The 26764-nt window shown below is 27.6% G+C and overlaps 2 protein-coding genes across 2 annotated transcripts; both read left to right on the top strand.

Moving 5' to 3' along the window:
- The first annotated feature begins 11035 nt into the window (after positions 1-11035).
- On the top strand, positions 11036-15553 carry LOC105133490 (chorismate mutase 1, chloroplastic-like). The gene is made up of 6 exons (XM_011037517.1): positions 11036-11493; positions 12430-12652; positions 12747-12833; positions 13297-13440; positions 14853-14945; positions 15043-15553. Exons 1-6 carry the CDS (start codon positions 11309-11311, stop codon positions 15277-15279), a joined length of 969 nt encoding a protein of 322 aa, XP_011035819.1. The 5' UTR covers positions 11036-11308; the 3' UTR covers positions 15280-15553.
- Positions 15554-18113: 2560 nt separating this feature from the next.
- Positions 18114-20531, top strand: LOC105133491 (lamin-like protein). Its single transcript, XM_011037518.1, has 2 exons — positions 18114-18430; positions 19844-20531. Exons 1-2 carry the CDS (start codon positions 18241-18243, stop codon positions 20182-20184), a joined length of 531 nt encoding a protein of 176 aa, XP_011035820.1. The 5' UTR covers positions 18114-18240; the 3' UTR covers positions 20185-20531.
- Positions 20532-26764: the final 6233 nt, after the last annotated feature.

Here is a 26764-nt window from a genome sequence, read left to right as displayed (position 1 = left end):
GGTAAATCCTTCATCATATTCACACTCTACCCAAGTTAAACTAGGATAGGTTTTTATTAAATTAACTTGATCTTGATCAAACCAGGTAAAACTTTGACTCAATCAAATTAAAAATATTAGATATCTAATGAGTAAATACAGATATTATTTGATTAAGAGTATTATAATTATGAGAATAATGCCATTGTTCAAGGAATATAATAGCAAAAATCAATTATTTTAGGTAAATATGGATGGAAACAACACGGTATAAGACAACAAGCTAAAACAAATGATATTAAATAAGGTTGTTATATATAACTCTAATTCATACTCTTATTATTGGATAAATAATTTTGATATAGTCAGCCCTTCTATGATGTTTACAACTTCTTAAATAAGCTCAAAAACCAAAAACAATCTAGGAAACTTGAAAATAAAGGAAAAGTCATAAAAGTCTTACAAATTAGAAAAAAATAATTCCAAACTTAATATTTGATTTCCAAAACTAAATAAGAAAAAATAAAAATATCATAAAGGAAAATATTTTCCTAAACCAAATAGAAAAATAATCTCTCCTAAAAATTCCTTTGGCATCAATCTCTTAAGGTTGGAGAGAACTCATCCTCGAGTTCTATTGTATCTATCTCAATCTTGTACATATCCAATCAAAAATTTCAACCCTTTATGAGCTTAGTTTTTCAATAAGAAATATCATGTATGTCAACAACATGTTCAATTTCTCCAATAATAAAACTAAACTTAGAATTAAATATAAGATCTGGAAATATGTTTTATAACTTTTATTTGAAATACAAAAATATCTTAACCTTATTAATTCTAAAATCCTCCTCAAGCGTATGTAAAGTACATTCTTTGTAATGCGCTTCATTAAAATCACTTCTCGAACTACATCTAATTTGACTCTCTTTTCACTGACATCACCAACCAAGAATTTTGCATCAAAGTCTTCTCATTCAACATCATCTTCATTATATTTTAGTTGTTAATTCCAATCCATAAAGTAACTAGAATAATTAAAACTTTTGGTTTCAACATTATATTCATCGTAATCAAAAAACTGCTTAATTTTGCAATTGATTTCCACATGCCTTCTATTACCAATTTCTAAACATCTCTTTTTATTTTTGCAATCTGTATCTACATATCTTTTATCACAAGTTCTTAATTGTCTCTTTCTTAAGAGGAATCTCTTTATTCCCCCTTACATAAGCATGTCTTGTTGTGATATATTTTTATAGCTATAATTACTTTAGCACATCACTAAGTAAATAACTATTAGAATTGTTGAGATCTAATACCAACAAATGTAGACAAAAACAACACATTAAAAAACAACAAGTTATAAAGACAGAATTGAAGTTGAATTAAGTCATCACACAAAACTCTAATTCAAGTTAATAGATGAAGAAAACACTTAAATATTTTAAAATATTTATCAAACACCTTGTATGCAACATATAAAAAGAACAACTCAAACCAATTAGAACTTTTCACTCTCATAATCTCTTGGTTCATATCATCTATAATGTTGATATACATTGTTCAAATCATTTAAAACATGTCTACATACAACTATTTGTGTAAAGGACAACCCAATGAATGATTTAAAACCCTAAAGTCTAACATAATTTTTTTTTAATATGCAATTAATGGATGCAAAATTTCAAAAAAGAATTCAAAATACACAACTATATAACTGCATTAATTTTTATTAAAAAAAAACAAAGAAAGAAAGAATACAACAAATAAAAGAACAAAAAAAAAAGCCTCACATTACCTTTCAAACCAAATATCCAAATAGCAACCAAGACCAAACCTAATAAGAAATCAAATAGCAAAGCAAAATATAAACCGAATAGAAAACTAAAAAAAGTGATGGAATAAAGGACTAAATAAAAGAAAAACATATATAAAACATAAGTTGCAACTTTATCACATTCAGCCATTATCTTAGAAAATATTTAGCAGTCCCACTACACATACAAAAAAGGTAGCTTCCTAAAAACCCACAACATGTGACACTAACAATAGAGAATGAGGTCCAAATCATATAAAAATTATAGAATAAACCCAATACTGATAGAAAGGAGCCAACCCAAAAAAACATAGAAAGGACATTCAATTTTAATAGGAAACACCAAAAAGAAATTATAAAATAGTTCAATTAGAACATAAAATCCCAAACTCATTAATCCCAAGAAACCTGAAGTGATATAAAAGACAATTAGCTTGCAATGAAAAAGGTACGTTAAAATCACTACATTAAATGAAAATCAACTAAAGGTGCTGAAAAGGGCAGAAAACCTAAGACAATATAGTTGTCAATGGATATAAAACAAAGATAAAATTGACCAAAATGACATAAAAAAAGGTAAAATTGACTAGAAAAACTAGCAATCATAGATTTAGTCACAATAGCCAAAGTACATGTAACGAAGAAATAAGAAAATTGATTGAAACCTTTACCATTTAAACAAAGAGCGCAACTCAACACACAAAACCTATCCTAAAAATATAGCTAAAACAAGTTCAAAATTGAAGAGGCTACATTAGACGTATAAAGTAAACCAAAGAAACTCCACGTATCAAGTAATGGTAAGACTCAAGAAACTAACAACACATATATCATGTAACAAAAAAAAAAAGCAACCATTAAAGAACATCCAAGGGTAAAGATTGAATCTCCCCCTTTCCTATCATGCACTAAACTACAATGTCAGATGATCTCGAACCCCTATAAAGCATCCCCTAAAAAAATATATAAATACTATGAGCTGGCTTGATGAAATAGCAAGCTTGACCCACCAAAGCCTAGCAAAATCGAATACATCATCCTACATATTATAAGCTTTTTTTAGGTTTACAGGACTTTAAGCCTCTCTTTCTAAGTTCTTCTTTCTTTTTTTTCTTCTCTTAAAAAGCATCCTCATATCTTTTCAAGATCTTCTCCCCCCTCTTCCTCCTCTCTCTCTCTATATCATGCTTTGAGTATTCCAAAAAAAGACTAAGAAGTGTTGATACCTCCCTCTTTCTTTTTTCCTTTCTATTCCTTTTTAAGGTTTATAAGGATCTCAACCTCTCTTCCCAAGTTCATCTCTCCCTCTCCCTCCTCTTTTTTTTCTCTAGAAAAAAAAAAAGCAAGCAAAAAAAGAAACTTGGTGTCATGAGAGGAAAAAAAAGAATCACAATGGTCATAGCCAAACAAAGAAGCCAAAAACAATCCTCCCAACACAAGAGTCAACCTTCAAACATACTAATGATAGAAAATCCATAATTGAATGAATTTGTATTCATAGTACATTCCCCAATAATCTCACATCACTCTTTTTAAAAAAAATATTATGTTTAATAAGTCAATTTGATGTTGGTGTTATTTTTATCATGCCGCAAGTTTTGCTAAATAATTATAAATGTGTGGGTATCTAACTTTCATAAAATTTTGCACTCTTCTTTGAGAAGACGAATGATATTGTAAAATTTGGATCTCGTGGATTTTTAGGACAATAAAGCTTTTTGGGTCATCTTTAATAAAAAAAAAAGTATAAGTAATATTCAAATCAATAATGTCATGAACATGCTATCTCATAAGAAAAAAATAATAAAATTAGTTGTATTTTTATGGGGTTTTTTAATTGAAATCCAAGATGTTAGTTTGTCTATAACATAAATTCCATTTGTGGTTGATTACCCAAAAATAAATACGAAATATACGAAATCAATGGCTTTAAGATGTCAAATGATAGCAACACAACACTTGATCATCACTTGGAATGCAAAATTCGATGATAATGAATGTTAAGAAATATATAAGGCTATTTTTTTTATTTATTAAGAGTGGAATATTATTTTTTATTTTTTTCTATATATAATCTCTTTGTACTTAGGTTAAGTTTATTCATTTAGATTATTATGATCATATAGTATTAATGAAACCCTAACTTCTTTCTCTTTTACTTTTATATTCCTCTTTATTTCTTTGAATTGTTTAACAATGAATTCATGAGAATTGTTGATATCATCCTCCGTATAACCTGAACACACTAGCAAATGCCATCAAGCATTTGGAAACAATGAGCAAAGCTATTTTTAAAAGTCTTCAAATCTAAATAAATAAAACTAAATGATGTTTCTAAAGGGAAATTAAGAACAACCATGATTTCAACATATTCCCAACTTTAAACATCCATTGGCTTGTAGCAAAATTTGTGGGTCTTAAAGCTGAAATGTGGTACTCTAGAATGGGGTCCTAAGCACTTAAATGGACATAAGATAAGATGGTCCTAAAATAATGGATTCTCAAACAGTTGGTTAACATGGATCGAATGAATGATTGATGAATCCTAGAACGTGTATTTATGAATTAAGATTTTTTTTGGTAATCTTATAGACTAAATTATTTAGTATTTATGATACGTTATAATTTTCCACTAAACTTTTGAATTTCACATTTAAATTATTGCTTTATACAGCTACAACTATGATTTAACATTTGAAAAATGAAAGCAATGCTGAAGATCTTAAAACTTTGGTTGGTCATGTATCAAACTCTAATAAATATATGACATCTAGTGAAATGAGAGAGATTGTGCCTGTGATGGTGTAGTGTCTTGGAATCAATGGCAGTTAGTGGAGTTTCTCTGTACTTTGCATCCATCCACAATGTGAAGGCATTTCTTGAACTAAAAACAAAATTTTAGGAATTTAAAGTAAAGAAAACAACCTTTAAATGGTCCATCAAGAGTTATATATACAATATTGGGTTTCTGTACTAATGTTTAAAAGAAAAATACATCATATATTATACTATATTTTAAAATGCATGGAAAAAATATTATACTAGTATTATATGCATAGAATATTTTCACTGTAAAGCATATTATAAACATAGAATATTTGTATTATAGACTATATTATGGATATTTTTTTTATTTTTTATTTTAAAAATTGCTGACATGGGTTGAATTAAGGTATGACCACCTAACTTAAAACTTTTAAATTCTTCAAACAAAATTTAAGGAATTTAAAGCAAAGAAAACAACCCTTGAATATGCATAGAATATTTTCATTGTAAATCATATTATAAACATATAATATTTGTATTATGAATTATACTATAATTTTTTTTATTTTAAAAGTTGTTATCATGTATTAGTCAAGATATATCCCACTGAAAACTTTTAAATTCTTTAAATAAAATTTAAGGAATTTAAAGCAAAGAAAACAACCCATAAATGGCCTATAAAAGGTTAATCCATTCAATTCCAAAAGGTAGACTTCAAGATGAGAAAATGGGGCTTCTGTTCCAATATTTAAAAGAAGAATACTTTCACGTACTATTATGGGCTGAATTTGGCAGTCCCATTTACAAGTTATCTATGTGCATAGTGACAATATAATTATAATTATCACTATAATTATTATAATGGATAATTATATATAAGAAAAATCTTCTATAGCGATGTTTTTATATTTTCATTATATTTTAAAAAATTAAATTTTACATCCTGAATTCTATACACATACTAACACATAACATTCTAAAAAAATAAATAAAAATATATATTAATTTACAATATTCTCATCATTTTTAATTTAATGACTAAAAAGCTACTGTGATGCTAACGTTATAAATTATATTATATATAAAAAACTAAATCATTTAAGGCTCTTGTTGTCCATGGCTGTTTTTCACCAAGATTAAAAACCATCATTTAGGCCTGGGGGCTTTAGTGTACATGGCTATTGCTCAACTAGACTAAAAATCACTGTGGACTGCATTTGTATCTTTAGAGTGTATATGTAATGTCGTTTGAGATGTAGAAAATGTAAAGTTGGTCATTAAAGTTTTGATTTTTTCATAATTGATCAATGCATTTCTATATATTTATGTTTCAATCCTAAAACTTTAATTTTATCATATTTAATTACAGTATATTGAGAGAGGAGAGAAAGTTGTTAGAAAAAAGAAAGAGATGAGAGATAAAGTTTTTAATCACCTACATTTTGATTATAAAATTGGTGATCTTAGTATAATGGGTTTGTTTTGGAGAAGAGATTTCAATAAAGGTGGTTTTGTTCTTTTAACTATGTTGAAAAATGTAGATCAAAGCCTATGAAGTTTTTGTTTTTTTAATCAATTTGATTTTTATTTTATTAATTGATTAGAAAGTATTTTGATATTGAAAATAAAATTATTTTTCTTGATGACATTTGACGCCTAGACACACCTTCGAGTAATTCTTTGAACCCATCACCTTTTCTTATTTTTAATTAATTGTTTGTTTTTTATTTTTTATAATAAAATAATTTTTATATAAATCTATTAAGATGGTTTTTGAATCAATCCTTCTTTAACTTGATTATGAAAATAATATTTTGATCCCTGAATTTTTTTTTTCCATGTGTTTGTCCCTAAATTATGGATGTTTCATGTTTCAATTATGAAATTTATTTGTCTTATATTTCAATATCTAAAATTTAAGAGAAGAAATAATTGCTAAAAAATAAGAAAAATGGCCAGTCATTCATATTTCAATTATAAAAAAAGATGATTTTGATATTAAAAAGTTCTTTTTTGATAAGGAGAGATCCATTAAGATGTTTCTTATCATTCACATTGTTAGAAAAAATGGATCACGCATAAAATGTTTTATTGAATTCAACTCTATTTTGAGTTTCTTTACAAGTTTAAGTGTCTATTAAGGTTGAAAAGAAGTTTATTAAGATATTTTAAGTGTTATTTTTAGAAATTTTTGAAAATAGGTTTTTGGAGTTTCAAAAATCAAATCCTAATATTTTAGCCACTAAAAAATCAACTAATAGACAACATATCATCTATTTTGTTTAATATAATTTTCAATTATCAACATTTTAAACTATATCTATTCGTCATACTAACTTTCTGTATATGTAAACAATAAAATATACATGAATTATATTATATACTTGAAAAACCAAATTAGACAACTATGATGTCATTCTTAGATAGTATTTTTTTTTCCTCTCAAATACCATCTTTAAACTTATAAACTTTTCAACTATAAATCTTTTTATAATGACAATTTCAACTTTAAAATTTTTGTCCAAAGCTTTTTAAATAATTTTTACACTCTTGATTAAATTATATACATTATATTGTGTTTTGTTTAATTTATTTAAATATTTTTTTAAGTACAAAATCACAACAATTTCATATATTCAAAGCTACCATGATAATAAAATCAAATTTATTATTTCACAACTTTAGCATTTCTTCCTAGAACTTAATAATGTTCAAGGTGAGCATATAAATCAATATTTTATATTGTTACCATTTAAAGTTCAATCTATTGGATTTTCTAGGTTTTTCACCATGCCACCTTTAAAGGTGATGGTGCAATCTTCAATACCAAAGTAATATTTGTTGAAGTAATATTTTTTGAAAAAACCAATTTTGAAGTTAAAAATATGATATAAATTATAAGAAAATCCAATAATATTTATAAATAAATATTGTCGCTTCACAATAAGCAAGTAAGGTAAAAAATAAAACTTTTAATAAAGCAACTTAAGTAAACAAAAGTATGAAATTATGTAAGATAAAATAAACACATTAAAAACTTATGTTCTTTTTAACAAGCAACATGCCATCATAAAATATTTAAGTATGCTAACAAAAAAAATATGATAAACAAAATAATAATTCACTTGTTGAACAATATGAATCAATAAAATATATAACATACATCACAACATCAAATTACATGAAAAACAATAAAACTTATATTCTTTTTAACAAGTAACATATCATCATAAAATATTTAAGTATGCTAACAAAAAAAAAATGATAAACAAAATAATAATTCACTTGTTGAACAATATAAATCAATAAAATATATAAGATAGATCAAAACATCAAAATTACATTCTAAAAACAATTTTAGAAGATAAATTATAAATAATAATCTTAAAAAATTAAACAAAGAAAGAAAAAATAAAAAAATAACAAACTAATTTTAGAAGATAAATTATAAATAATAATATTAAAAAATTAAACAAAGAAATAAAAAAATAACAAACCAAAATGTTATAAATTAAAATATATTGAATTAAAATTAAATCTAGAGTATAGCAAATTCAAAGAAACTTAAATTATAACTTAAATTTTAATAATGCTAAAAACCTCTTTCACAGTTAATCTATGTTGTTATTATTTTTTTCATAATATAAACTAAACAAAAACCAATATAATAATAAAGCCCCAAGATTGGTTTTCAAAGTTGATAAATATATTAGACTAATAAGTAAAGATATTTAGTTTATCATAACAAAGAACATACACAACATAAAAAATTATTCAATGAAAGCCTAGAGTGCATGAAATTTTAAATCTATAAACATGCAAAAATAAAACTCAAGATAAATATGCTTTCAATATATATATATATATATATATATAAAATTACTAGTATGCATACTAAATATAGATCCAAACTTGCATTTGATATACTAATAACAAAAATAATTAAACTTAAATGACACTTATTAGTTGAACCACTTTAAAGTAATAAAATTTTTGTTGTTGTGAATGATGAATCATTTATCTTTAAAATTTTATTACTCCTCACTTGTTTAACTATTATATTTATAATATATCTCCTGATATTCCAACAATATAACCTTGATTTAAATACATTTCTAAACTAAGATGGCGAGGTGTTTGAATCAAAGTAAAAAGGCTCCAGGTGATTAGTAAATTATTTATTAATAATATAACTATTTATCAATAATATTAAATATTCAAAATTAAAAAAAAATTATTGGTTATTAAATTTTAAAAATTAACAAAAATTCATATTATTAACCTGTGAGGTTGTTTCAAGGATTTTTCTTCAGAGGAGTGCATAGAAATCTATTACCATTTATTACCCTAATAATTAATAAATGAATACTGGTGTGCATACTGAAGTAAAGAGATTGAAAGGGGATGAATTCATATTGTCCTGTCAATTGGGTTCTTTTTTACCAATTTTTTTATTGTTAATTTAACTACCAATTTACTAAGAAAAAGAAAATGGCTTGGTAATTGAAATTTATATGGAAAATTTGACATGCTTTAGCTAAAACAAATTTGTTAAAAAAATCTTAAAACACACCCAAAAAAAAAACAAACAAACCAAATTATGGTTTATGATTCAAAGATGTATAATATTCTCACAATAAAACTAAAAATATTGTATGAAATAAAACATTAGATCTTTATCTAACTAAATTATTTCAAAGTGCAAACAACTCCTATATCAAGTGGATCATTGTATTCAAATGATAAGGAGAAAAAAAATTAAAAATATAATTTCATCTAGATCTTTGATGATTTTATTTTAATAAATAAAAAAGATGCTTTCAAAGATCGATTTCCTATTAGTTTCATTTAGTAAGGCAACTTAAGTTTGACTTAATGGACTACAAATACAATGGGACATCTTTAATTATCCATAGGTTTGAATTTTTTTTGTATAAAAAATTACTAAATGTATAATTTATTTTAAGTGCAAGAACATTTTACATACCATATTTTCATTCATTATAGTTTATCTGTTCTCCATGATAGTTTAAAATAATAATAAAAACATAAAAATACTTATATTTACTAATAATCCAAGTCTGATTCAATTTTAAAAGAGTGTTTGAAAATATAATAGTGATTACTTTTCAAAGTATTTTTTACTCAAAAATACATGAAAATTATATATTTTTTATTTTTTAAAAATTATTTTTAATATCAATACATCATAATAATCAAAACGATAGGAAAATATAAAATAAAATATTAATTTAAAATAAAAAATAAAAAATTTTAATTTTTTTTAAAATACTTTTAAAATATAAAATTAAACAAGATCTAAATCATGCTAAAATGGATGGCGCCAAGAATACATATATTTCTGGTGGATTTGTATCACTTGTTAAGGAATGAGTTTGAATTTTTATAATTGGGAAGTTTTTTTTTACTTATTGAATTAATGTAAAAAAAAAAATTAGCTTTTTTAATTTGAAATCTTTCAAGGCTAATAAGTTTGTTCAGGTTAATTTTATGATTATTTTCTTTTTTTTCTATTTCTGTATTTTAACCATTTGATTTTAGTTTTTTTATTTATTAAAGCTTTGAAAAATACTAATTTTTTTGTTTATAAATTTTATGTGATTTCTGATATGCTCTAGGTTTATGAGCTTCTTTTCAGTAGCTTTCAATTATTGAGATTCGATTTCAAGTGAAAAAATTAAAAAAAATGAATGAATCTATAAAACTAAAACATAATTGAAAAAATTAAATCGTAAATAAAATTAATTAAAATAATTAAAATTTTTAAAAAATTAACCAGTTCAGTTTGGTTTCTGTTTTACAAGTTTGAAATAGAAAAAAAATAAATTAAATCAAATCTAAATAAAAAAATTTGAGAGAAATCGGTTTTAATCAATTTTTATTTAAAAAACCTAATCTAACAGAAACTAGTATATTTAAAATGATTTCAGTTTAGTTTTATTTTTTAAAATTTTAATTTTATTGTTTTTTTTATAAAAATTAAACCTAATAAAAATTAATCACTTCCAGTAATGTCGAATATGTTATATTTTTCGAGTAAAATTAGTTCTGTAGTGATTGGTTGATATTGAAATATATATATAAAAAAAAATGATGAAAGTAGGAGGAAGATGACGAAGAAGAAAAAAAGTAATATTTTATTTATGAAGATACTTTAAATAATAATAAATTTATAGTATTATACATATTTTTTTTATTGATTCGGAAAATCAATAATTCAAAATATATAATAAAATTAACTTAATAAATAATAGGATATAAACAGTAATAAATAAAAAATATAACATGCAAAATATTCTCAACCTAAAAAGACATAATATTTCTTAATAATTCTCCTTTTTAATATCCCATCAACTCGGCCACATACAAGTTTTTGTTTAAACTTTTAAGTCAATCAAACCTCTGATTTTCTTTTCGTTCTTCTCTCTCTCTCTCTCTGTGTTTTTTGTTTTGTCAAAATTTGACATTGCTAGTGGAGGTAATATTGGTGGATGGTGCAGCTCCTTGTCTTCTCACCTAACCCCAATTTGACATCTTCCGTTTCCAACAACCACGCCCAATCAAACGAGGAAACGTTTTGTCTATTTACAGGTGGCTTTTGGCTTTTTTTGGGCTTTAAAGTTTAAAGCTTTCTCTGTATATTGCAACTTTGCAGGTCTATTTGGCTGGTCATTCACTCTCTCTCTCGCTCTCTCTCTCTCTCTCTCTATCTATCTATCTATTATGGAGGCTAAGCTATTAGGAGCTTCGTGCCCGGTTTTTCTAGCTTCTAAAGAATCAAGATTTTCAAGGGCTAATTATAGTTTAGGTCTCGAAACCGGGCAGAATGGCACAACTTTAAGAGTTGGCTGCCCAAACTTGACAAAGAGACGCATTCTATCAGTCCAAGCATCTGCTGTATCCATGGGGTAGAGAAACAGTGATCCTTTGGCTTAAATTAGTTTACTTGGTGTTCTTGATTAGTAGTTTCATGTTTTCTTCTGGTTTTGATTTTGCCCTTTTTTGTTACTATTTTTCTTGTTTGTTTTCTGTTTTCTGGGATTGTTTTTTTGGCTGTTTTGTTCAAGAATCTTCTAATTTTGAGGGTGCGAATAGATGATATTTATCACAAATTGGACTTTGTATGTTTTTGCCGTTGAATTTCTTGCTTTTGGATTTGGGTTGGTGGCACTGTATCTTTATAGTATGTAACTTGGCATTATTTCTTATGATCTATGGATTCACAAGTTAATGTCCACGACCTATATATTACTTTGAATTGTATTTCCGTTCTGAATTATATATATTTTTTTAACCAGCATTCTAAATTCTTGTTGATTCAGTGAACAAATCAATTTTTTTTTTAATGTGTAGTATTAATATTGTTATTATTGTGTTAGTTGCTAAGCATATCAAATTCTCTTATTGATTTGGGTTTAAGAAACTGAGGCTAGAATATGTGTGCGCTTGCAAATACAAGCATGTGTGTAGGTTACAAAATCAATATTGAAAGTAAGCTGAATGGTTAGCTTAGCTAATCGGACGAGCTCCCTTCTTCTGATAAAAGTTGGAGAGTTGGAGAGATTTCATGTATATTTTCTCATTAAAAGTAGATAAACTGATGCTTTGGTTTTTTTTTTTTTTTTGATAACTCACTGATGCGCGCAAATGTAACAAACAGTGCAAAGTGCAAACTTGCACGATTTTTCTCTATCTTCAATCTTTTTCCCCACCAAAGTATAGGGTTAAGATTTCCTGTGATTGAACTTGAATATTTCACAGCACTGCTTTCTAAAGCTAGAATTGTTTCTGTTATGGACACATATCGTTGCAAGTTTTGAAAGTAGTTTTCATCATTTCTGTAGGCTGACAAAGAAGAAAAGGGTGGACATCAGCGAGAATTTGACCCTAGATAACATCAGGAGTTCCTTGATTCTACAAGAGGATAGTATAATATTTAGCCTCTTAGAGAGATCCCAATACTGTTATAATGTCAGTACCTATGACCCTGAGGCTTTTGCATTGGAAGGGTTCCATGGTTCTCTGATAGAGTTCATCCTTAAGGAAACTGAAAAGCTACATGCTCAGGTATGTTTTACTTATTCCTCTTAACTTCTGGGAAAGAAAGAAGATATCAATTAGAGAATTCATGAAGTTTTCTTGAATTGTATCTGGTCATTAGCTTGGCAGATACAAGAGCCCTGATGAACATCCTTTTTTCCCTGATGACTTACCTGAGCCAGTGTTGCCACCCTTGCAGTACCCACAGGTAAGACATGTGAATACATTCTGTAGATATATTATTAGCTGTCTTTTCCAAATTTACAATTTTATTATGCCGTGGATCAAGCTCCCACTAACATATTTATCTTTCAGTTTGATGATTTCTTTCAATTTAGGAGGAAATGCGTGTACTATGATTGACACAGTGCAATTTTGGAACTGATTATTTAGCTGATATATTGTGAGGCTTCTGCCATAAAAACTCACTGCATTGTTTTCTATTGCTATATGCAACAAAATGCCATCTAATTCTGAAATTAAGACCAGTTGTCAGATGTAGATTTTAATTTTTGCTTGAGCATAAGAAAAAAATTCTGGCTTGTTAACTTCTTTTTTTTAAAAAAAAAAAATTGAGCACTCTAGCCCTCTCTCTTGCTGCATGTTCAGATTTTACTTTTGTCTGTTTTCTTTCACTTCCTCTTCAAACCCGTTCCTTCCTCGCCACACAGGTACTACATCCCATTGCTGATTCAATAAATATAAATAAGACAGTATGGGACATGTATTTTAGAGAACTTATTCCTAGATTGGTCAAAGAAGGAGATGATGGCAATTGTGGATCAACAGCTGTTTGTGACACTATCTGTCTACAGGTATGCATTTAACTAATTAACTCTGGGCTGCTCTTAATTCTACTGTGATACTTTCAAATCTCAACCTAGACAATTTATTCTTTGTCAACCTAAGAGATTACAAACTGTTTTCTTGATCTTCCTTGATGCTTTAGTTCTAGTTTTGTTCTGTGAACTTTCTCTTTATCTGGTTAGTGATACATGTACCCTGGGAAGATATTGTTAATAAATTTGTTATTTTTCGAATGGGGCTAAGATTCTTAATTGGAAATTGCATTTGACTCATTCTAGTGGTCTACTCTTAAGAGATTCTACTATTAAAATAAGTCTTCCTTTGCTGTTTAGACTCTTCCTGGAGTTAATGAGGTAACAAATGGATAAATGTAGTTGAGTGTATTCGACTCCTGAACCAAAGTTGTTTTTCTACTATCTAGCTACTCTTGTCCTTGATGAACGGTGAGCTTCTCTCCTGTCACAACTTGACCTTGCAAATATGTGCATTTATTTATGGTTCATTCCATGCAAGGAGCTGGTCTTATCTTTAACCTAACTAAAATCCTTATCGCAGTCCCTCCATATATATGGTTATTGCTGATGGGTATTAAACAACACGAGTCATATTTCTAGGACAGTGAAGCATATGTTATCAGCACTCATTCTTCTGAATCAGTATTAAAAAGCACCTCCTCTGATGGAGCTTTGTCAGCATTCTCATAAACTATGTTATTAACATGAGAAGTGACTCATGAGGGCTTACTTACTTTTTCAAGTAGTCAAAAGGTGGCATTTTGATGGCACAATTGCTAATCAGATTATGACAATGTGCATTACATGGCTTGGAATGCTAATGGAGCAAAATTTGCTAAAATTGAGTTTCCAAAGTTATCTCTAATAGAAAGCTTTCTTCGTCAGCGGATTAAATTTGGATTCATATCCCTTTTCGTTACTTTGTGCCTCTTGCACGTCTTTTCTGAAAGAATTAGATTTCTCGTATATTCTCCAACTTGAGGGATATCTAATCTGTACAAGCTTAAAGGGGAGAGAGAAGATAAAAAGAACAGATGCCTATTTATGCAGTTCCATGTTTGGCTGAAATTTGGAAGAAAAAGAATCTGTTTCTACAATTTTTCAGAAGTATTCAAGTTTCTGGTGCATATTTTTAACTTCATTGGGCTCTGATGTGAATATGGTTGTGTAGCAGCACTTATCAACTGCTATGTTCTCAGCTGTGTCCAATTTAGCCCAAAAGCTTGTTATCCTTCCAATTCTTATTTATAATGTAATCTCATGATGGTAACGAACAAACTCTGAACATGTTTATGTAAATGATGTTCAAGAAGTATAATTTGTCCTAACTGAAGCATCTCCTCTCTCTTATGGATTACACTTTGTAACTCTTTAGTTGACACGCTTATGCATTCTTGTGATTTCAGGCTCTCTCAAAAAGAATCCATTATGGAGAATTTGTAGCAGAGGCTAAATTTCGGGCTTCTCCATATGATTATGAGGCTGCCATTAGAGCACAAGTTGTTACTGCATGATCCTTTCTTTACCTTTTAGAGCGAGCAGCTCACAATGTAATCTTCTGTATTCTCATCTTGGTGTGGTGTTCATAATTTTCAGGACAGCAAAAGACTGATGGAAATTCTGACATATCCAGCAGTTGAAGAGGCGGTGAAAAAGAGAGTTGAGATGAAAGCTAAAGCTTTTGGGCAGGAAGTGACGATGGAAGGAGAAATAGATGGAACTGAGCCGGTGTACAAAATACAACCAACCCTGGTTGCTGATTTATATGGTGAATGGATCATGCCGCTGACAAAGGAGGTTCAAGTTCAGTACTTGCTAAGAAGGTTGGATTAAGCTTTGCAATGCCTGCTCATGGCGGTAAAGCGCACATTCTCTGATTGCCTTGATGTTCGTTTTCGTTTTCTGTAATTATAGTTGCATAAATGAGGGCATCATGTAACGTGGGAAATCAGCCACCACATTTGCCACTTATTTGGAGACGTGCATCGAAGAACCTCGCCGCTGCATTAAATGTGAAGCAAGTTTTACAATTTTGATTGTATCTTGAGCTCAGAAACTTCATATGAAGCTTGAGTAATTCACTGTGTTATAAATTCAGTGATTTAAAGCGTCTCTGGTGTTTATGGTTATATTTTAAAGTGTTTTTTTTATTTAGAAAAATATATTAATAATATTTTTTTATTTTTAATATATATATTAAAATAGTTTGAAAATATTAAAAATATATTAATTTAAAATATATATTTTTTTTAAATAAAACGAAATGGCAAACAAAAGTGGAAATGTGTTGATTGGTTATTCGATGAGACCTCGGTCCATCCCAAGTATCCACGCTCCAACCTGCACCGGTAACCTCATCTAAAAGGATCCAAAGTGGTCACCACCTTTACCTTGATTAGGACCACGAATGCGATTAGACCTTCAGGGAGTGCGTGGACATCGTTTTATAAAGCGTTTTTTTTTTTAAAGATGTATTAAAAATAATATTTTTTAAAATTTATTTTTAATATTAATGCTTTAAAATAATTGATTTAAAATAAAGAAATAAATAATTTTTATAAATTTTTAAAAGCAAGGCTCGACTCTAGTTATAGTTTTTGTTTTTTAAATTATTTTTTTAAAATAACATTAAATTATTTATTTTTTTAATAATTTTAATATAATGATGTTAAAAATTAAAAAAATTCTACAAATAATTAAAAAATAATTTTTAAAAACACAGTATTTCACACACAATATCAACAAGGCACCACAACCCGGCAAAGAAATGTTTTACAAAAAGTTTTCTTTTTTTACCGGCAAAGAAATGTTTTACAAAAAGTTTTTTTTTTAAAAAAAAAACATCAACCCAATAAAATGCCTAAAAATCTAAGAAAATTTTATGGTTGACAAACGGGATCTTATATCCACATATTTGTTTTTTAAATTTTAATACTATAATGCATGCTGACAGGGACACAGTGGGATCCACAAAATTTGTGAGTTCGTTTTCCATTTGGATTTCTTCACCTTTTCTCTATTCACTTAAAAATTACATTTTAATTATGTAGTTAACAAAACATTTTAAATTCGATAAAATAACTAAATTACTCTCATATATCAATAAATAAACTAAATTAAATATCTTAACTTAATAATACCAAGAAACAAATCCATATAATAAGATCATAAAATTCAAAAAACTTGTATTATTGATTGATCCAGTTTTGATATTTCTTTTTATTAATTTTCAAATATGTTTTGTTTTGTTTTTTCTTGTTTTTAATAGGTGAGTTTGATCAACTTTATGTTAAGTTTTAAATAGTTTTGTGTTAAGTGAAGAGAAAAAAAAATGGTGTGAGTAGCTTTCAATCCAAGGGTGATTGATGATGAACAAACTCGGATCAAGCACTCTAAATTGCGTGACATGGCTTAGATAATTGTGGCGTGGGTATTGTGATTTCAAGCTTATACGATATTATGCAAATAAGTGATTATTACTAAATAATCATTTAAAGATATGGATTGTATTTATTACAAATATAAAACTAAGATGATTTAAGAAGAATTGATAGGATTAATTTAAATATTTAGATAAATAAATTATAAATTTACCAAACTAAATCTTTATATATTATTTAAGTTATATATGAAGATATATATAGAATTTTACCAAGATTTTAGTTGGATTAGAAATTAGATATTTTAAATTTTTTATTTATATTGAATAAGTCAAGTAATGCATTCAAATAAAAAAATTTTATATATTTCAAATCAAGATTTAAATTTACTAATAAAAAAATAAATTTAGTAAAAATTTATTTCTTATATAATTTATAATTTCTTATAAGGTAAATTATTTTGCAAAGATTCTACTTTTTAAGAAGATCAATAGCAACTTGTGTATTTCATCATTTGATGTTTAATTTTATTTTTTAAATTTTATTATTTGAATTTGTTGATATTTTTTTTTTCAATAACTTTTTTTTAACGTTATCTTTCATTGTGTGAATTCTTGGAGATTGATAATCAGTATTTTCTTTCTTTCTTTTTTTTTTGCCAGCAATTTTTTTTTTTAATATACTTACAGCACTTTATCATCATTTTTTTTATGCTTTTAAAAAATTGCGGTGGGGCCACAGCAAAACGCGGGAAAGCTCTATATAATTACCCGCAACAGTTAGGATTTTTCTAGCACTGAAAAGTTGAAAAGCACAAGCAACAGCTAAAAATGGGATTAGAAAAGGAAATATCAGAGCACAAAGGAGACAAAAAAGCTTAAAATGGTTGAAGCTTGTCTGAACCACGACAAGTCTTTTCTCACCTTTTGTTTTTTATTTAAAAATATATTAAAATAATATATAATATTTTTTGAAATTATTTTTAATATTAATATATTAAAATAATTTAAAAATATAAAATTTTATAAATTTTTATAAAACATTTATAGTAGAGAGGAGTGAGACAAAAGTTGCATTTTAAAATATTTTTTTATTTAGAAATATATGAAAATAATATTTTTTTATTAATATACTAAAATAATTTAAAATTTTTAAAAGATAATAAATTAAAATTAAAAAACTTTCAAAATAGAATTGAACTATATTGAAAAATAAACCCTTAATTAATCTCAAATTAACTATTCAGAATAAAATAATCAAAGGTAGTTGTGGATCTCTAGAAGCTTACAAGAAACCTTTTCTTGAAAACACCAGCACGGCACAGCACAGCACAGCACAGCAAAGTAAGGCCTATAATAACACGACACAAACTCGTTAGCTATTAGCTAGATTGAGCTAAACAAATAGAGAGGTAATGGAGAAAGGAAGTGGGTTTGGTTCACCCATGATGGTGGCATTGGCAGTGCTTGTTTTTGCCATGGTGGTGATGGTACCTGAAGTCTCTGCAACTAGATGGACAGTTGGATCTAACATGGGTTGGACTAATAATGTCAACTACACTATTTGGGCTCAAGGAAAGCATTTCTACAATGGAGACTGGCTCTGTAAGCACATACTTTCTTTCTTGCATGAATCTAGTTTCAGATCTGTTTTATGTTTATTTAACTAGGTTTCTCTGCTTTTTATCTGCATGTTTTTTGCTGTTTTTAGTGAAAGAAAGTGTAATGTTGTTTGATTTTAGCTCGCCTTGTTGGTCTTGGAGCTAGATGGTTAGATCTATAAGTCGGCTGCCTTTGGAATTGGCTGATAGTGTTCAAGTTTTGAGCTTTTTCACTCGTTCTTGGATTAAGCTTCTAGTCTGCTCTTCTTCAAGAGATTTGTTTCTACCAATGCACGAAATTTGTTTACTAAATTTGACTTTTGACAAAATGCTAAAGAAATCAGAGTGAAAAATGCTTAAATTGTTATTTATTTCATTTTGATTATATCAGAAGCTAATTGATATTATTTGAATGCTTATTTTAACTTATCATAGCATGAAAGTTTCATCATACATGATGAACAAAATGGTTCATTTGCTTTTCTGCTTTCTTGGACTTTTTTATGATAAATTTCCACTTTCTTTAACGTTCTTGCTTCACTCCTTTTGAACTGTTCTTTACTTTTTTGTGAATTTGTGATTTCTGTTATTTCTCGTTCCTTTTAAGTAGCTGGTTTCATTAGTCAGGACAGTTGACCTGTTTAGCCATTGCAATTAGTAAGCTTTTAGCTACAGAGAGTAACGTGATCCAACGAAGACCTGCAATCAAGTGAAAGCATAGTAAATGAACAAAGTTGATCGCTCACATTTAATTACAGTGCCATTCTAGCAATTCTGGTGCCTATTAGTGTTTGTTTTGTTAACTCTTGACCGAGGCTGAGGCCAACTAATGCTGAAAAATTCAGCCCATAGTGGTATTAACTGGTACAGATCCTCATGCCTCAAACGGATTATGGACTCGACTAACCATCTTAGGCTAGCCAAGTTTATGAATCGACATCTTCGAGATGGCCATCATTTTCTAGTGCTATATGCTCGGTTTGTACTAAAATGTGAACATATACATGGTCAAAATCCACACACCAAATTACGCCTTATAGTTGGGGCTCAACTTTTACTTTGGTATGATTACACATGGCCAGTTCATTTTGATGAATTTTTCTTCAATTGTACCTAGACAGAATAGATGTATTTAGAATTGGATGGTCTAGTCTTTGATTGCACATGGTCAACTTTATAGCTCCATTAGCAAGAGAAAAAATTAGCACATTTTGATACTACTTGCTAATGTCGATGAATAAAATCAAACACTAAGCTTTTTTTAATGATTAATGAGACATGCATAAGAGTTGCTATTAATCAAGTATTCCTGTCAGTTGTTTTGCTCATGTTTTCCTGTTCCAGCACTACACGTGTATCATGTGGAATTTAGTCATTTGATTCCCAAAGCTTAAACCTAATTTCAAAGTCTCCCCAGTTTTTGTGTATGATAGGAACCAAATGAATATTTTAGAGGTGAACAAGACAGATTATGAGTCGTGCAACTCTGATCATCCTCTTCACAATTGGACCAGGGGAGCTGGAAGAGATGTGGTTCCACTGAACGTCACTCGCAACTACTATTTCATTAGTGGCAAGGGGTTCTGCTATGGAGGCATGAAGCTAGCTGTCCATGTAGAAAACCCACCTCCCCCACCCACTGCTTCCCCACTAAATGAGAAGAGTGGCTCTCCAAGTTCCATTTTCAGAAGCCAGTATGTTCTACCGACTGTTTTTGCCATTGGTGCTCTATGGGATGCATTCGTCTGGTCCTGGTAGCCCCATTGTTGTATGCTTTCATTCAAGAATGTCCACATTGCTTTCAGCTTTTCCTTAAACCAAATTGTGAAAGGAAATGGAGTGTTCTTTAATTTATTTTTCCCTTTATTTTTTATGTTGGGGTGTTGTTTTATTTGTGATAGTTTAATCAAAATTGGATGTCTTGATGCAAGTTACTCCACGGTTTTGTTTGAATATTTTTTTCTTAACGTGTTGAGAGTCTGTTAACTGAAACACCAAGGCATTGTTTTATGCTATGCATGAAACTTTATGGGGCCACTTTCCATGTGGTTGATGACCTAATTTATGTGAAAATGGCCACTGATTACGGGAGCTGGATTGATGCAGACCTATGTATTTAATCTTAGTAGGAATGGTTGTTCAAAAGAATTAGTCTTCGATCTGGCCTCAAATGCTCTCGCCAAATGCAAGCATTCACATGGTGTATCATGCTTAGAATACAGAGGTCCGCTCCTCGAATTAATTTTTTTCGGATGCGATTGAGACTGAATCAACCTGTCCTCCCCATTTTGAGAAACTTGAACACCAAGAGAGTCGAGTGTCAGAAATCATCTAAAAGGAAGCAGGTGAAACTTCCTTGATGTCCAGGTTCTTGTAGCAGGGTTTTTTTTTTTTTTTTAATTATAGATAACACTAAAAGATGTGGGTGTTTTTTTTTAGAACACAGTGTTCACACACTTGTTAGTGTAGTTTTTTTTTTTTTTAGTTCTCAAACTTCAATTTAAGCAATTATATTTTAATTGAAGACCAGTTGATAAATTTTAAAAAATTTTAATGTATTGTTTAAAAATAATATTTAAATTTATATTTTATGAAGTATCTCTTCTTGTGATTTTTTTTATATTTTTTTTAGTTCTCAAACTTCTTATGTTTAAATAGAGAATTTCACTGTTCTTTATCTTCTTTCATACATTAACAGGTGTATAATACATGGGAAATAAGACAAGATGTAAGAATAAAGCCCAAAAAATTACTAACTAAGAAGCTTAAACATATGTTTCTAACAATTGTATAATAAGTTATATCTAAAAGGTATAAATATTGTATGCAGAATGAGTTATATCTGTATAGATATTGCATGTAGATACGACGCTGATAATAAGAGAATAAAATTATAAGTTCATGACCTGATTACTGGTTCAACGTGTTAGTGTGTTTTGTTGCTTATTAACCTTTTTTGTATAAAGATTTTTAATTACTAGTTCAACATGTTAGTGCGTTTTGTTGCTTATTAACCTTTTTTGTATAAAGATTTTTAATTACTTTGTGTGTATTTAATTTTTAACAAGATTATTTTGATTCATTTATATTTGTTTTTGTTATTTTTTGTATAAAAAAACTTTATTTTCAAAAATAAAAAATATTTATTTTCAACTAATATTTTTAATCTGTGCAGACTTGTATAATGTTTTTTTTATTTAATCAATTTAATGTGAGTGTTTATTTTTATTATTGTTTAATTAAATAAAACATTGATTTTAATAAAAAAAAAAATTTAGTAAACATAACCGGATAAATATTCTGTGTCGTGAGATCAAACAAAAAAAGGTGGTTAGGGACTAAAAATAATAGTGGAAGAATATTGAGAAGAGAAAAACAATAATACATGGAAGAGTCAAACAAAATTGAAAAAGTAGAAAAAGATCCTACACATTAAGAAAAGAAAATTAATTAATTAGGTATCTATAATTAAAAAGGAAACAATGCAAAATTTCCTAACAATATTCTTCAATTTAGGATTTTTAGAGGATCCTAGGCAATATAAATAAGAAACACTCAGACAAATAAGAAGGGAAAAGATAGAAAAAGAGATTCTTGCAAAGGAAAAAAACTTAAGCTAATAATAAAAGAGACACAAAAATAACAAAGGAAAAACCAAACACAAAATAAACAACTTTTTTAGCCCTCAATCTCCTATCTTTGGTAAATGTGGTTGATCTTACCCATACCAATAGAAATAATAGGATTCATACATGTTGCAAAGTGATCCATGTTTGTTTATGTTGTATCGACACGTGAAATGAAGCTTTATAAGCTAACCTGACATCCTTACGAACAACACAAACCAATATTCGGGGTTTCTTTGGGATTATAGTAGTGATAATAATTATGGTTTAAAGTGCGTTTTACTTAGAAATGCATCGAAATAATTTTTTTATTTATTTTTTAAATCAGCACATTAAAATTATCTAAAAATATAATTTTTATTTTTTTTAGCATTTTTTTTTAATATTTTGGAAACGCGGTCCAACCCGTGTTTCCAAGCTATCCCTTATTTATTGGTAAAAAAAAAGTTGTAGTTTCTTTATTAATTTTTGACTTATGAACTTGTAATGAATTGTTTTTTGTTTTGGATTAATTTATGTTATGCACATGATTTTCTTTTTATATTCAATTATGCTTATTTATATTATTTGAATTGGTTGAAATATTTGTGGTTATTCATGGTGGTCATGCTCAGTAAAATAATTAATTTATAATGGATTATTTTAAATTGTATAATAAAAAGAAATAAGTCAAAATCTAAATCTTGATTTATCATTATTTCATACCTCATCCATAATCTAAGATGAGGATGAAGCTTCATTGTCAAGTTTAAATCTCAAATTACTATCTTAGGAATTCTTACCTTTGATAAATATAAATATTTAGTTTAGATGAATATTGACATGTATATATAATATTATTTTTATCATTAAAATTAAATAATAATACAATTTATTTTAAATATGATATTTTAGGTTTATTTTCATCTTTTATTTAGCATAACCAACTTCTCACCCAAAAATCTTTGAAAACTAGTTGAAGTTTTTAGCAACTTAAAAACTAGGTGGTGATTTTTCTTTTTCTTATTTTTTTACATTTACATAATCAGCTCGCTAAGACATCCCCCACTCCCATGACAAAATAACAATTCCACTAATGATTTTGTGATAATATGTTTTGCGTGTTTTATACATATTTTATGCTTATTTGCCTAATTGATTAATATGTGAGTTTTTTTTAATTATTATCATGTGATCTATGTTCTTGTATATATCTTTGTATGCATGATTCTTGTATGTTGTTTTTTCATACATTATTCATATTTATTAAACTCATGCATCATTCTTTGAATTCAATATTGATTTATTTATTGCTCTCACTATATAACACCTTATTACACACATTTTACTTTAAGTTAGCATAAGAAATTAATGGTATCTCTATGTGATTACATCCCAAATTAATACATGTAAAACCCCAATTATTGCATGTAAAAACCCAATTATTGCTAAAAATTTACAAAGTTACGATTAATAGTCAATATAGATTTTCTTGGCCTATATTTTTTTCACTTTATAGTCCTTAAGACAACTTTATAAGGTTTGTTTTACCGAGCAATGAAAGATCTTTTTTAGACTAATAGGTTAGCTAACCTACCCTAAGTAAAGGCTAGAACATTATGTTAGAATGTCTCTCTATAATACTATTAGGTAAGCTTATATTAATAAAATTTCATGAGATAAGTGATAAGACAAGCAAAAACAACATCGCAAGAGGTTTAATTATTATAATTTTTCAAGATAAAACACCATGATTTCATCAAGGAGAACCTGATATGTAAAATTTTTTGGTGTGTAGCTTGCTTCTTAAATTTGATTGATTAGCACTAAAAGGAAAATTAGTTAAGCTATATGATAAATTAATGAATTATTCTTTATTTTTGGATGAATCAAAATCTTGAATTTTTCTTCTAAATATGTATAGATTTACAAGTTGAGATGTTTTTATGTTTTTAGATTAATGGAAATTCCAAACCACCTTTCTATAATATATGGACAATTATATTAAAATTTTGGTAAATAAAATTTTTTGTATGATGAATAATATCTTTTGAGACATCACATGGAAAAGTTTAATAATTTATCATACAACTATTATGAAAAAATAGAAGATGAAAACAAGGAGCTCATGATAAAGTGGCTCATATCTATCCATAAAAGAACAAATTCTCTAAGAATTTGGAACACGAAAATGGTTATCAAACTTCTTTATAATATTAGAAGATTCAACAAGTCTTGTTACCTATTAGAAATGGCTACTTCATATCCAACCAATTTATGAATATTTAAATTTATAGAGGTCAATTTGGTGTTTTTTTATAAAGAGGGGTGAACAAATATAAATTATAATTTAAAAGTTTTATTTTCCTTGAAAATACTATATTTGACCATTTCATGAAAGATGAAGGAAGAACCATTTTAAAGAAAAACTATTAAAGGATATGAAATTGATTAAAAGTGAGAGAGAGAAGCTCATTGGCTGGCTTAAACAGAATATTCAGACTAGGCCATTTAATGAAGGACTCTCTAATAAAGAGAATAATTTGAAAATATATACTTCACAACACATTATCATAACTTTTGATATTTAGTTCCCAAAAGCTCCTTATTTTTTTTTTTATGTTGCTAACCTATCAACAAGTGAGGTTTGACCTTTCTTTAAAGCCTACTATAAAAAAAGTCTTCAATGAGAAGTCTACCAAAGAATCACGTATTAAAAAGCTCTTATCCATTGAAAAGTGATTAAATATAATTGAGGATATGAATATATATGATTCTAATAAGAAATATGGGATGTATTTGGTGCCAGATATAGTCTTCTCATAAAAGATAAGGTGCTTGAAATCACTAAATAAACAAGCGTTGAATGTACTAAGACTTATTTAAGGATTTAATATATCAAGATTGCAAAAGTAATAAATCATGATAACCTTTTCTTCCATTTCTTCTATGAAAGTTTGAGTAGTGCCACATTGACTTGGTATATAAACCTAAATAAGAACAAGATTAAGAAGTGCAAAAATTGGTTGATGCATTCAAGTGCTAATATAAATTTAACACAAAAATGGCTTTAAACAATTTTGGCCTTTAAAATATAGAGAAAAGAAACAATGAGTCAATAAAAAAATATACCCTAAGGTGGTGTGAGATGGTGATGTGAATATGCCTTAAGCACTAATATAAATTTTCTTCTTCAGTTGTTTGTATTTTCCTTTTAAATGGTAATAATAGTATCATGACATGAGGCATAAGTTTTGAAGATTAGCTTAATTTTATTTTAGTATTTTTTAGGTTTTTTTTTAAAAAAATTTTATTTCATCATTCAACATTATGTTATTGGACCTTGAGTTTCATTTTTTTTTTTTGTGAAGTTATTTTAATCTCATGTCTAGGGTCACGACTTAGTCAAGTTAATCTAAATTGACTTAGTTTTTTATTATTTTTTTAATTTTTACTGTCATCACTTAGTTTGCTTGAAAATTGACCTTAATTGATTTATTCAATTGCTTTTGTAAAGGGTTATCTCAATCTTATGACCGCGCCATAAATTTGGCTTACTAACTCATATTGTGTTTTCTATTCTTTTTTAAAATGAATTTTTTTCCGACTTGTCCTTTAATATTTTATTTGCTGGTAACTGAGATTTATATTTTTTTTTCTATTTATAAGGTTATCATGTTTTTTTTTTATCAAATAAGATCATTAAGATATTTTAAGAATATCTAGAGCGTATCTTTTCATAATATTGATAAAAATTTATTTTTTGATTAGTCATCATCCTTTTCTTTTTATTGTCATTGACTTTTTAAAATAATTATATTATTAAATTAATTAATTAATTTTATTGAACCCATTTGAATTAATAACTTGAATCCTATATTTTTCTTGCTCCTTTCAAATGCTATTATAGTCTAGGCATCCCTTTTTACTTTAGAAAAATATTAATTCAAGCTTAATGTAGGCCAACTATATGGTATTTTACTATATTTGATCATAAATAATAAAATAGTGAAGTGATAAGTGCATAATTCTAAAATCTAGAGCCAGCAAGTTGAAACTTAACAATCAATATATATTTTTCATAGATAACCAAGATAAATGCTTAACTTATTATCTGAATTGACTAGATTATATTAATTTTAACTTAGATTTTATAATTGATTTCGATATTAATATAGAAAACTTTGATAATAAAATTATTGAATTTACAATGAGATTGACCAGTATGGTTTTAATTTATTAATATTCATTTTATTTTTTTAATTAAATACTTTTGTTTAACTTCCAATTAGAACAAAAAGATACCTAATCTAATGGTTCATATTTATTGGTTGTAAGTAGGGGTGTTCATTTTCGGTTCGGTTCGGTTTTTATCAAAAAAAGTAACCAAACCGAAAAAAAAATTTTGAAAAAAAAAAACCGAAACCGAACCGAAACCGGGTCAAACCGACCGGTTTCGGTTCGGTTCGGTTTTTATCAAAAAAAGTAACCAAACCGAAAAAAAAATTTTGAAAAAAAAAAACCGAAACCGAACCGAAACCGGGTCAAACCGACCGGTTTCGGTTCGGTTCGGTTTTTTAAGGGAAAAACCAGTTCAAATTGGTTTGGCTTGGTTTTTCAAGTTTTGGCTCGGTTTTCTCGGTTTTGGCTCGGTTTTTCCGGTTTGGTTCCGGTTTCGGTTCGGTTCGATTCGGTTCAGTTCGGTTTTTCAGTTTTTTGGTTATAAAACCGAA

This window comes from Populus euphratica, unplaced genomic scaffold, assembly GCF_000495115.2.
Source record: "Populus euphratica unplaced genomic scaffold, PopEup_1.0 scaffold129.1, whole genome shotgun sequence".
In the NCBI taxonomy this organism is placed as follows: domain Eukaryota; kingdom Viridiplantae; phylum Streptophyta; class Magnoliopsida; order Malpighiales; family Salicaceae; genus Populus; species Populus euphratica.
Note: the sequence above shows the minus strand (reverse complement) of the source record. Positions and strands in the feature narration are given on the sequence as shown.